Source organism: Mobula hypostoma, chromosome X1, assembly GCF_963921235.1.
Source record: "Mobula hypostoma chromosome X1, sMobHyp1.1, whole genome shotgun sequence".
Lineage (NCBI taxonomy): Eukaryota > Metazoa > Chordata > Chondrichthyes > Myliobatiformes > Myliobatidae > Mobula > Mobula hypostoma.
The window spans coordinates 14,266,299-14,279,519 of NC_086128.1; the positions used below are offsets into that span (position 1 = coordinate 14,266,299).

The 13,221-nt window shown below is 41.8% G+C and overlaps 1 protein-coding gene across 15 annotated transcripts in view; it reads left to right on the forward strand.

Moving 5' to 3' along the window:
• The first annotated feature begins 7,028 nt into the window (after positions 1–7,028).
• Positions 7,029–13,221, forward strand: part of ikzf4 (IKAROS family zinc finger 4) — a 172,249-nt gene continuing 166,056 nt past the window's right edge. For 4 of the 15 annotated variants that reach the window (XM_063037590.1, XM_063037592.1, XM_063037596.1 and 1 more), the window contains exon 1: positions 7,029–7,228. Coding sequence is in view for 6 of the 15 variants with exons in the window: in XM_063037588.1 (XP_062893658.1) it covers positions 12,195–12,359 (165 nt within the window). In the remaining 9 variants the exon portion in view is untranslated. Of the gene's footprint in view, positions 7,229–7,260; positions 7,341–7,757; positions 7,882–7,987; positions 12,360–13,221 lie in introns of those variants that run through there. The other 11 variants (XM_063037601.1, XM_063037599.1, XM_063037607.1 and 8 more) reach the window with 6 other exon arrangements.

The following is a 13,221-nucleotide window of genomic DNA, read 5'->3' on the forward strand; positions in this document are numbered from 1 at the left end:
CCGCTTCTTTCTCCCACTTCTCTTTAATATACAGTGTATTTACATTTTTAGCATGGGAGAGTGCATTATATAGGCGAGAAACTGATTTACTAGGTATTGAACTGCAAACCGAATTCAGAATCTTGAAAAATTCTAATTCTACTGTTGATAGGTCTGTATATCTACAACTCTGGTTAACATAGTTTCGTATTTGAAGGTACCTAAAAAAGTCATTATGTTCTAGGCCATGTTTGTCCTGCAGGATTTGGAAACTTTGTAATACTCTTTTATCTATAAATGAGAGGTAGGTTGTAAGACCTTTCTTTATCCATAGCTCAAATCTTTTATCTCCTCTGTTGGGAAGGAATTCGGTATCATATGCACACCATCTAAAGAGTTTTAACATGTTATTAATTCCACATGAATTAACCACCTTCTGCCATACTTTTAATGTAAGATTTATCCAAGCATTATTAAATTTTTCCAACTGGGCCATCAATCCTTTGTCAGCTATGTAATCAACTATTCTGTTTACAAAATGTTTGTGGCTGTAAGTGCCATGGATAGATTGTTTTAGGAGGAGACAACTAGGTATGGTTATCTCTACCTAAAGTGAGGAGATTCAAACAGAGAAAAAAAGAGGGTCATAAAATGGTTACAACACTGAGGGAGATTATTTGGCCTATCATATCTTTGCCAGTTCTCTACCAGAGCCATTCTCCAGCCCTTTCTCCACGGTCTTGCAAATTATTCTCCATCATAGATTAAGCTAATTCCAGCTTTAAGGCCTCAGTGCCTCCGCCATACTTGCAGGAAACACAATATCGTGGGCCGACGTGCCTGTACTGTGCTATACTGTTCCATGAAAGAGATCCAGATTCCAAACACATTGAATAAAAAGTAATTTTTCTTCATGTCACTCTTAATTTTATTTCTACCTGTGACCTCGTCCTCAACTTTTTCACCAATGAGAACAATCTCCCATTACCCATTGTATCTTAACCCTTCATTGTTTACACAATGCAACTTCAGTGTACTTTTGGTGTCAGGGACAACTTTAACATACAAGTTAAGAGTGGAATTAATCGTTTCTCAGTTTTCATCTTGGGCGATTTGATAGAACTTATCGTGAGAGGCACATTGTATTGAGGTTGCATTGTACTTCTATCAATCTTCCCTCAGCTTACTCTTTCCAAAGAAAACTGCCCACTCTCTCTAATCTATTAATCTACCAAGAGGATACTAAAAGCTTTTTCAAGTATATAAAGAGTAAAAGACAGGTGAGAGTAGATATAGGACCGATAGAAAATGATGCTGGAGAAATTGTAATGGGAGATAAGGAGATGGCAGAGGAACTGAACGAGTATTTTGCATCAGTCTTCACTGAAGAAGACATCAGCAGTATACCGGACACTCAAGGGTTGCAGGGAAGAGAAGTGTGCGCAGTCACAATTACGACAGAGAAAGTACTCAGGAAGCTGAATAGGCTAAAGGTCAATAAATCTCCTGGACCAGATGGAATGCCCCCTCGTGTTCTGAAGGAAGTAGCTGTGGAGATTACGGAGGCATTAGCGATGATCTTTCAAAAGTCGATAGATTCTGGCATGGTTCCGGAGGACTGGAAGATTGCAAATGTCACTCCGCTATTTAAGAAGGGAGCAAGGAAGCAAAAAGGAAATTATAGACCTGTTAGCTTGATGTCGGTGGTTGGGAAGTTGTTGGAGTCGATTGTCAAGGATGAGGTTACAGAGTACCTGGAGGCATATGACAAGATAGGCAGAACTCAGCATGGATTCCTTAAAGGAAAATCCTGCCTGACAAACCTATTACAATTTTTTGAGGAAATTACCAGTAGGCTAGATAAGGGAGATGCAGTGGATGTTGTATATTTGGATTTTCAGAAGGCCTTTGACAAGGTGCCACACATGAGGCTACTTAACAAGATAAGAGCCTATGGAATTACGGGAAAGTTACATACGTGGATAGAGCATTGGCTGATTGGCAGGAAATAGAGAGTGGGAATAAAGGGATCCTATTCTGGTTGGCTGTGGGTTACCAGTGGTGTTCCACAGGGGTCCGTGTTGGGGCCGCTTCTTTTTACATTGTGCATCAACGATTTGGATTATGGAATAGATGGCTTTGTGGCTAAGTTTGCTGATGATACGAAGATAGGTGGAGGGGTCGGTAGTGCTGAGGAAACGGAGAGTCTGCAGAGAGACTTGGATAGATTGGAAGAATGGGCAAAGAAGTGGCAAATGAAGTACAATGTTGGAAAGTATATGGTTATGCACTTTGGCAGAAGTAATAAACGGGCAGACTATTATTTAAATGGGGAAAGAATTCAAAGTTCTGAGATGCAATGGGACTTGGGAGTCCTCGTACAGGATACCCTTAAGGTTAACCTTCAGGTTGAGTCGGTAGTGAAGAAGGCGAATGCAATGTTGGCATTCATTTCTAGAGGAATAGAGTATAGGAGCAGGGATGTGATGTTGAGGCTCTATAAGGCGCTGGTGAGACATCACTTGGAGTACTGTGGGCAGTTTTGGTCTCCTTATTTAAGAAAGGATATGCTGACATTGGAGAGGGTACAGAGGAGATTCACTGGAATGATTCCGGGAATGAGAGGGTTAACATATAAGGAATGTTTGTCCGCTCTTGGACTGTATTCCTTGGAGTTTAGAAGAATGAGGGGGGACCTCATAGAAACATTTCGAATGTTGAAAGGCACGGACAGAGTGGATGTGGCAAAATTGTTTCCCATGATGGGGGAGTCTAGTACGAGAGGGCATGACTTAAGGATTGAAGGGCACCCATTCAGAACAGAAATGCGAAGAAATTTTTTTAGTCAGAGGGTGGTAAATCTATGGAATTTGTTGCCACAGGCAGCAGTGGAGGCCAAGTCATTGGGTGTATTTAAGGCAGAGATTGATAGGTATCTGAGTAGTCAAGGCATTAAAGGTTATGGTGAGAAGGTGGGGGAGTGGAACTAAATGGGAGAATGGATCAGCTCATGATAAAATGGCGGAGCAGATTCGATGGGCCAAATGGCTGACTTCTGCTCCTTTGTCTTATGGTCTTATGGTATTTGTTGTCTCTCATTCTTGAATATTTTCACTGGGACCTCTCTCATGCCTTCACATCCTTCCTATAATGTGTCCAGTACCCCAGCTGGTGCTAGATCATTGTTTATAAATGATCAGTGTAATTCCTCTTTTGAAACCTGTGCCTCCATTGATAAAGCAGAGAATTTCATATGCTTTAGTGACTGCTTTCCAATACAATCTGTTGCTTGTGCAACCATACCCCAGGTCCCTCAGAGCTTTTGCCTTTCTCCTTCACTTTGTGTTTCTCCACATTTCATCTGCATCCACATAGGATGCTGTCTAAGTTGCATGCCATCTTGGACAATGTCTCCCATCCACTACATAATGTACTGGGTGGGCACAGGAGTACATTCAGCCAGAGGCTCATTCCACCAAGATGCAACACAGAGCGTCATAGGAAGTCATTCCTGCCTGTGGCCATCAAACTTTACAACTCCTCCCTTGGAGGGTCAGACACCCTGAGCCAATAGGCTGGTTCTGGACTTATTTCATAATTTACTGGCATAATTTACATATTACTATTCAACTATTTATGGTTCTATTACTATTTATTATTTATGGTGCGACTGTAACGAAAACCAATTTCCCCCGGGATCAATAAAGTATGACTATGACTATGACTATACTATCTACAAGTGTCCACCAGCCTGATTCCATCTTGCTGAAATCCGACACAATCCTCTTCACAACACACACAAAATGCTGGTGGAACGCAGCAGGCCAGGCAGCATCTATAGGAAAAGGTACAGGCGATGTTTTGGGCAGAGACCCTTCATCAGGACTAACTGAAAGATGAGCTAGTGAGAGATTTGAAAGTGGGAGGGGGAGGGGGAGATCCAAAATGATAGGAGAAGACAGGAGGGGGAGGGATGGAGCTAAGAGCTGGAAAGTTGATTGGCAAAAGGGATACAAGGCTGGAGAAGGGAGAGGATCATGGGACGGGAGGCCTAGGGAGAGAGAAAGGGGGAGGGGAGCCCAGAGGAAGATGGAGAGCAGGCAAAGAGTTATAGTGAGAGGGACAGAGGGAGAAAAAAGAGAGGGAAAAAAAGGAAAATAATAATAAGGGATGGGGTAAGAAGGGGAGGTGGGGCATTAACGGAAGTTAGAGAAGTCAATGTTCATGCCATCAGGTTGGAGGCTACCCAGACGGAATATAAATTGTTGTTCCTCCAACCTGAGTGTGGCTTCATCTTTACAATAGAGGAGGCCGTGGATAGACATGTCAGAATGGGAATGGGATGTGGAATTAAAATATGTGGCCACTGGGAGATCCTGTTTTCTCTGGCGGACAGAGTGTAGGTGTTCAGCAAAGCGGTCTCCCAGTCTGCGTCGGGTCTCGCCAATATATAGAAGGCCACATTGGGAGCACCGGATGCAGTATATCACACTATATATATATTCTCTTCACAGTTGACAGTACTGCCAAGTTTTGTGGCGACTACATATTTAGAAGTTGTACTTTACACCCCAACTCTAGTTGTTAATGCAGACCAAAGGAACAATGATCCCTGGGGAACCCTACTATTCACCTTCTCCAGTCAGAGAAACAACCGTTCACCACCACTCTGTTGTCGGTTCCTTAACCAGCTTCATGTCCATGTCACTGTTGTTACTTCTGTGCCACCTGCTTTAACTTTACTGATAAGCCTGTTGTGTGGCACCTTATCAAAAGCCTTCCTTCAGTCACAAACACAGTATGACTGCACTACCCTCCTTTTGTTACCACATCCAAAAGCCCTCAAACCGGTTAAACATGATGAACCCTAAATAAAGCAACACACATCAAAGCTGCTGGTGAACGCTGCAGGCCAGGCAGCATTTCCAGGAAGAGGTACAGTCGATGGTTCAGGCCAAGACCCTTCGTCAGGACTGGCGAAGGGTCTCAGCCTGAAATGTTGACTGTACCTCTTCCTAGAGATGCTGCCTGGCCTGCTGCGTTCACCAGCAATGTTGATGTGTGTTGCTTGAATTTCCAGCATCTGCAGAATTCCTTGTGTGAACCCTAAGTAAATCCTTGTTTTAGTTAGTTAGTTAATTGTTCCAGATTATCCTTGATTAACATCTCTCAAAACTCCGTTCACTGAGGTTACACTGACTGCCCCGTTGTTTCTGGGCTTATCGTTGCCATTTGGTACCTGAACCATCTCTTCCTTCAAGACATCTCATGTTCATCAGTGTGCTGTCCCAGAGTTGCATCTACAAATGCCTGACTGTCTCTCTAGCAATTGAAACCCAATCACTATTTTTCCCTTATGGTTCTTCCTCCCTTCCTGTGTAGGTAAGCTGTTAGTGGTGCCAAGTTCCTTCTGGTGCTTGTATCCAAAAGGATACAGCATATTTTTCATGTTCAAACTTCATGTATGTTCATGAACTGAAAGGTAATCAATAACTTTTAGCATTTCAGCAGCTTTTAAATTGCTGAAAATAATTATGGATGAACGTCATTTGTGAATGGAACAGAGGAGCTTTCACAGTAATGATGCAGATATTATAAGTGGCTTCTGGGGCTATCCAAATTATTTGTCTCCATGTCTCATGTGTATTGCATCTAATGATAGTCACTCCAGCTGCTTGTATCCCTTCTGCTGTGTTGTCGAAGCCCAGGTGACCCTTGAGGCAGAGCATGTGTTATCTGCCTGTGAAGTTAAAATCTGGATGCCACATTAAATTGCTAAATTTCCTTTGTCTTTTTAATCATCTGGATTTTATTAATTATATTCCTCTGAATGACACTGGAGCAACCCAATGACTCTATCTTTTGGATGAAACATTGAATGGGGGCACTGTATGATTTCTCAAGGTAATGTAAAAGATCTCATGAATATTTTGAAGAAAAGCATAATCTCCTCAAGATCCTGAGGTCAATATTTCATCTTAAATCACCACTAGTAAATAAAATATCTGATCATTATTGTTTTTGCTGTTGTAGCTATTGCATTTCCTGCATTATAATACTTCAAGATAATACTTCCTTGCTGTAAAGCATTTTAAATGTCTTGGGGAGGGTCATCAAAAATGCTATATAAATGAAAATCTTTCCTTAAGGGTTTTGTTAGGGTTACTTCTAAGAGTCAAAAATAAATTGTTGGAGGAACTCCGAATTGGGCAGCACCTGTGAAGTTTTGGGTTGAGATCCTGTATCAGAACCTTGTACCAGTCAATGATTCCTCTAATTTTTGTTTTTACAGCTGCGTGGATCAACCATTACTCTGAGTAGGAAATTTTTATACGGCCTGAAAATTTGCAGTACTTTCCAATGTTTTTGTTTTGTAATATGCATACAGTACTATGAATATTTGTAATGAATAGTTGCACGGCAATAAAAACTATATGAGCGGGAGCATTTCAGTTACTGTGTGGCCGCATACAGTACTTGCGCAGCTTAGAGGGAACAGTGGTGCCAGCCCTTAAGCAGGGTCTTGAACTCCCCTCTCCTTCACAGATGTTGGCTGAACTGCTGAGTTCTTCCAGGAGTTTTATTTTGCTCCAGCATCAGCAGTCTCTTGTGTCTCTTAGATAAGACGTTGAAGTGATGATAATATCCTATTTCCATTCCAGTCTGACCGAAAGTGACTTTAATTTGTTAATCCTGGATTCAAGGAATACTGTAGATGTTTATGCTTTATGGTAGTTGGTTCACATAAGAGGCCATTCTGGCCTCAGATTAATGTTGTCTATTGTTCACTTCCACAATCCCAGTTTTTAATTGGTTCTTCTGATATTGATGTAATTAATTCGGTCGTTGAAGCTCTGTTTGGGCAACTTGGCCCGTAAAACTTGTGGGATTGTGTTTTAAATCTACTCTTTTAATTATCCAGAAGAGATTTTGGATTTTCGGTCTCGGTTCGCTGGAAACTGATGTCGAAACTAGATCCAGTGTGATGTCTTTCAGAATTCCAGTGATTGGCGTTGGTTCCCATAACTATCCTTGTTTCCGCAATCTGCTCCCTGCCCTTGTTCCCGGAATGAATGGATGTGGTGGAGTTCGACCGCTCGGCCTGATGGTGCTATGAATCGGTTTTTGGTCTCTCCGCTCGCTTCCCTGGCGCTCGGAAGTTATGGCGGAAGTTGTTCGCTGACTGGAATTCAATCGCTCGAAGCTGAGCGAGGGAATGTCGCTGTACTCGTAAACCTTAATTCTTGAGGTAAAAACCGGATCTTAATCCGTTAGAAAGAGGATGTTTTGTTCCTAACCCCGACGGTCCATAAAATGTCGGCGTGCGTCGCGCTGTCAAGAGAACGAACCCGGGGCCTAAGGTTTATTTCACTATTATTTATTTGAGGGAAGAAGCAATTGTTCCTTTTAGGAATATACCTGCTTTAATAACGAATCCTGTTACCTTGTTTGCAATGCCCTCTCAATTTTCTTAAACACTGAAGTGTGATTTGAAATTGAATTTGGAGGCATTTGTCGGCTTTTCTTAGTCAACCGCACCTGCTACCGGAGGTCCCGCCTTTCCTTTGTGGTCATTGGCGCCTCTGGGGAATATTCGTACAGTGATTGGACAAAGACACTGTCATTTGTTGAACTAGGGGCGGGATGTCTGGCGCAATTAGTGTGAGTTTACAATGGGTTCATAATAAAAAGAATGTGCGTCTAATTGAATTGAAAGTGTGGTTCTGCTGTAGTGGAGTTATAGGTGTTATTGCAAGTTAATCTGTCCTTCTCCCCAGAGGAATCCGATGATAGCGATAATGGCTCTGAGACCTGTAGCTATTGAGTGCTGCAGGTGTGTTGTCAGTCATGAAGATCTCCCTCGGAGAAGTTAAAGCCAGCAGCAGTGCAGTTTTAACTACGGTAATTATTCAGAATGGACATAAGATCCATTTAGAAGGATTGTTTTATGTGACTTACGTATGTATTTTCTCCCTCCTTCTCCCGGTTGTTCAGTTGCCCAGAATGAGGCCTTTTTGTATGACAGCAAACCCTCGCCTGTTGACAATACAGTCAATGTAGAATGGAATCTGAGTTTTGCATGGTGAAGGTTCCGTACTTAAGATCTAAATACAGTATTGTCAAAATCTGCATATTTATGTAATTTTGATGTTTTGGTTATGCAAATGCCATAGGTGAATCCCCTTAGAAGGCATTTTTGAATAAATTATGTAAAGCTGAAACTCCCATATTGCAACTGGATTATATAATGAACTACTGCCCAGCATTTGTATGTAGTTTTAGTAACTGATAGTTGCAAACAGTCCTTAAACAAAAACAATGGAATTGAGATGTGAAATGTGACATGCTATCCCTGTGATCAGCCAGTTCATTTTAATTGTTAAGTTTCAACTTTCATTTTGTTGTTTGTTAAGGTTTTGATATCTAAATTATAGCAACTCTATTTCGGTATTATAGATTGATAAGTATTCACATCACAAGTGGCATATTTTTCGTGCTTAGAAATTATGTGTTGCTTTTATTACATGTTGGTTTCTGTGTACAGAATTTTATTTTTTTAAAAATATCCACGCATCTATATCACACCGCATGTCTTTAAGGCAGTTGCCAAATTTGAATCACCCTCCATTAGCTGATTGAGTTTAAATGTGGCATTATGGATCCATGGTATAAGTGACAGAGACAGCAAGGTTTCAGAAACTGGAGGAAAAATGTGGCTGGTAGGGTTACTCGCAATACTAGAGACCCGGATTCAGACCTGACCTTAGGTGCTGTCTCTTTGGAGTTTGTGTGTTCTTCTTGTGACTGCATGGATCTTCCCCAGGTTTCCTCCCACATCTCAAAGGTGTGCAGGTTGGTGGGTTAAATGACCACTGTAAATTATCCAAGTGTGTAGGGAGTTGATGGGAATGTGGGGAGAATTCTTAAAAATGTGTTTGGTGTTGCATTAATATAAATGGGTAGGCTTGAGAAGGCTGTTTTTGTGCAGTATGTCTCTATGACTAATATAGTCCTGTATCGGGTTCAAAAATGTATATCCTGTTGGCAAACAGAATAAAACTAGTAAATGGAACTAGGTACCTTGTTTTTTGTGTAACTACTATAAATTTGAATATTAATGAAAGTTTTACAAAAAGCTTTTATTATTCTATAGATGGAGGCAACAATTGGGAACAGTATTGTTTTATGATTTTAGAAATGTTCCCTGCAGTGTTACTAACTTGTTAGAATATCACAAGATGACAACTTGTGGATTGCTGAGTTAAGGTCTCTTTAGCAACATCTTCTGTTGGTATGTTGTATCACTCCAAAGTCTCTGGTGATTGTAGCGCTAGAGTAAATTTCACTGATATTTTGGAGTGATTGCTAGTGTGCTGTACAATATTCTCATCATGTTCCTGAAATATTTGCTGTTATTTCTGAACTCTGTTCCTAACAGTCAAGTACTGCAGATGAAAGTAAATGGTGATTGAAATTGGCAGCAGTGGGAAAGGTTTTCCACAGTGTGGTTATAGTTGATTTCTATTTGGTTAAGATCAAGGACTGATGATCAGGTTATATTAGCATTCAGTCAGTTAGTTCTGGGTAATGGTCTGCTATATTCAATGTTGGAACAGCAATTTGATGTCTGTTTACCACATTGGTATTCCTGTTGCCAAGGAACACAACAATACATTTCAGTGACCAGGTCTAGGCTCAGCCGAGGATTGCATATGTATGATTAAGATAAATGCTGATGTAAAACTGTAAGGAGTATATTCTGTGTTTTTGTACTTGCCTTAGGTAGGTGAATGAAGTGCTTGTGCTGCCTGGAACAAAAACTTGCTGCTGACGTATCCCACTTTTTTCCTTTTGACTTCCTACTTGTTCCTTTGTTCTGATAATTTTGATTTTACATTTTAAATCTGTAAGTCTCTCTAGTACGATGTGCACACATTTGAAACCAAGTACATTTTTTAGGTGGAGTGGGCAGTAATTTGACCAGGGTGTGCAGATGTAATTTCATATTCATTTTTAAATTCATTCATTCTTGTCGGCAGACCCTTGGCTGGATAGATTATCACATTGAAGGTGCACACTTTTAGTGGTAGCGCTCCGCAATGCCGCCATTGGTGATGAGGTGTAATTGCATTGTGATGTTTACATGGAGGTTTTTCCACTTTGTCAATGTAACCACAGAAATTTAAAATGGAAAAAGTTGATAGGGGTATGCAGAGGTATGAAATTATTGCCTGTGGTTTAAAATTTAATATTGTATATACTAAGCTTGTCAATGTTATAGTAAAATTAACCTTCATTTAGTCATAGTCATACTTTATTGATCCCGGGGGAAATTGGTTTTCGTTACAGTTGCACCATAAATAATAAATAGTAATAAAACCATAAATAGTTAAATAGTAATATGTAAATTATGCCAGTAAATTATGAAATAAGTCCAGGACCAGCCTATCGGCTCAGGGTGTCTGACCCTCCAAGGGAGGAGTTGTAAAGTTTGATGACCACAGGCAGGAATGACTTCCTATGACGCTCTGTGCTACATCTCGGTGGAATGAGTCTCTGGCTGAATGTACTCCTGTGCCCACCCAGTACATTATGTAGTGGATGGGAGACATTGTCCAAGATGGCATGCAGCTTAGACAGCATCATGTTTTGAAGTCGTCAGACTTAAATACTAATTGAGTATTGCCCCTTTTAGATTTCAGATATCTGTGGTGTTCAAAGCAAATCAAAGATACTCAAACAATAACTCCTACCTACACCATGCCCATATCCCTCCATCCTCCTTATATCCATGCACCTATCTGAACATTTGTTCTTTGCTTCAATTTTTGTTTGGTAATGCCTCTGTAATGCCTCAATCTTTTTTGATAAGTTTAGTTTTATTTTTGTTTAATTCATTGCCTCTTCCACTGAAGAACTGCCGATCTCGCAGTTCTGCTGTTCCGTGTTTTGTCCCTTTTGCCCTGCCCACTTTTATTGCTACCTGCCATCATTGTTCTTATTATGTAGGTTTTTTTTAAATGTAGAGCCACACCACTCATAGTAGCTTCAGGTCTAGTGTGTCCGTGTCTGACCGTGACCTCCGTTCTCTCATTCTAAACAAATCTATTTCTCCATTTGACTATAGTGCAGGTGATAATAACTTGGAGCACTACAGCATAGAAACAGGCCCTTCAGCCCAACCAGTCCATGCCAGTCTGGTTTTCTGCCTCGTCCCATCTGCCGGCACCCACACCATACCCTTCTCATCCATGTTCCTATCCAAACTTCTCTTCAATGTTACAGCGATGCTTCACTACCAGATGAACTCAACACCTTCTATGCACGCTTTGAAAGGGAGTACACAACTACAGCTGTGAAGATCTCTGCTGCACACAGTGACCCTGTGATCTCTGTCTCAGAGGCTGATGTTAGTCTGTCTTTAAAGAGAGTGAACCCTCGCAAGGTGGAAGGTCCCGATGGAGTACCTGATAAGGCTCTGAAAACTTGTGCCAACCAACTAGCGGGAGTATTCAAGGACATTTTCAACCTCTCACTGCTACAGGCAGAAGTTCCCACTTGCTTCAAAAAGGCAACAATTATACCAGTGCCTGTGAAGAATAATGTGGACTGCCTTAACGACTATCGCCCGGTAGCACTCACGTCGACAGTGATGAAATGCTTTGAGAGGTTGGTCATGACTAGACTGAACTCCTGCCTCAGCAAGGACCTGGACCCATTGCAATTTGCCTATTGTCACAATAGGTCAACTGAAGATGCAATCTCAATGGCTCTTCACACAGCTTTAGACCACCTAGACAACACAGTCACCTATGTCAGAGTGCTGTTCATTGACCATAGCTCAGCATTTAACACCATCATTCCCACAATCCTGAATGAGAAGTTACAGAATCTGGGCCTCTGTACCTCCCTCTGTAATTGGATCCTCGACTTCCTAACTGGAAGACCACAGTCTGTGCAGATTGGTGATAACATATCCTCTTTGCTGACGATCAACACTGGCGCATCTCGGGTGTGTGCTTAGCCCACTGCTCTACTCTCTGTATACACGTGACTGTGTGGCTAGACGTAGCTCAAATACCATCTATAAATTTATTGACAATACAACCATTGTTGGTAGAATCTCAGGTGGTGACGAGAGGGCATACAGGAGTGAGATATGCCAACTAGTGTAGTGGTGCCGCAGCAACAATCTGGCACTCAATGTCAGTAAGATGAAAGAGCTGATTGTGGACTTCAGGAAGGGTAAGACGAAGGAACACATACCAATCCTCATAGAGGGATCAGAAGTGGAGAGAGTGAGCAGCTTCAAGTTCTTGTGTGTCAAGATCGCTGAGGATCTAACTTGGTCCCAACGCATTGATGCAGTCATAAAGAAGGTAAGACAGCGGCTATACATTATTAGATTATGAGGACACACAGTCCTCTTTTATTGTCATTTAGTAATCCATGCATTAAGAAATGATACAATGTTCCTCCGGTGTGATATCACAGAAATACAAGACAGACCAAGACTGAAAAACTGACAAAAACCACATAATTATAACATATAGTTACAACAGTGCAAGCAATACTGTAACTTGATGAAGAACAGACCATGGGCACGGTAAATAAAAGTCTCAAAGTCTCTCGAAAGTCCCAACATCTCACGCAGACAGGAGAAGGAAGAAAACTCTCCCTGCCATGAGCTTCCAGCGCCGCAAACTTGCCGATGCAGCATCCTGGAAGCACCTGACCACAGTACGACTCTGAGTCGTCCGAAAACTTCGAGCCTCTGACACCGAGCACCATTTCTGCCGAGCGCTTCGACCCCAGCCCCGGCTGCCAGCAACAGGCAAAGCCGAGGATTTGGGGCCTTCCCTCCAGAGGTTCTTGATCGCACAGTTGCAGCGGCAACGAACCGGGCATTTCAGAAGTTTCTCCAGATGTTCCTCCGTGCTTCTCACGGCTGTCTCCATCAAGTCAGAATTGTGCACGGCCCCCTATTTAACAAATACGATATCATTTCACTGGAGAGGCCACGCGCGCTGCGTTGCGCTGCCATCTTTTCCTCCCGCCATTAGGAGTTTGAAGTGATTTGGCATGTCGACAAATACACTCAAAAACTTCTATAGTTGTACTGTGGAGAGCATTCTGACAGGCTGCATCACTGTCTGGTATGGAGGGGCTACTGCACAGGATCGAAAGAAGCTGCAGAAGGTTGTAAATCTAGTCAGCTCCATCTTGGGCACTAGCCTCCAA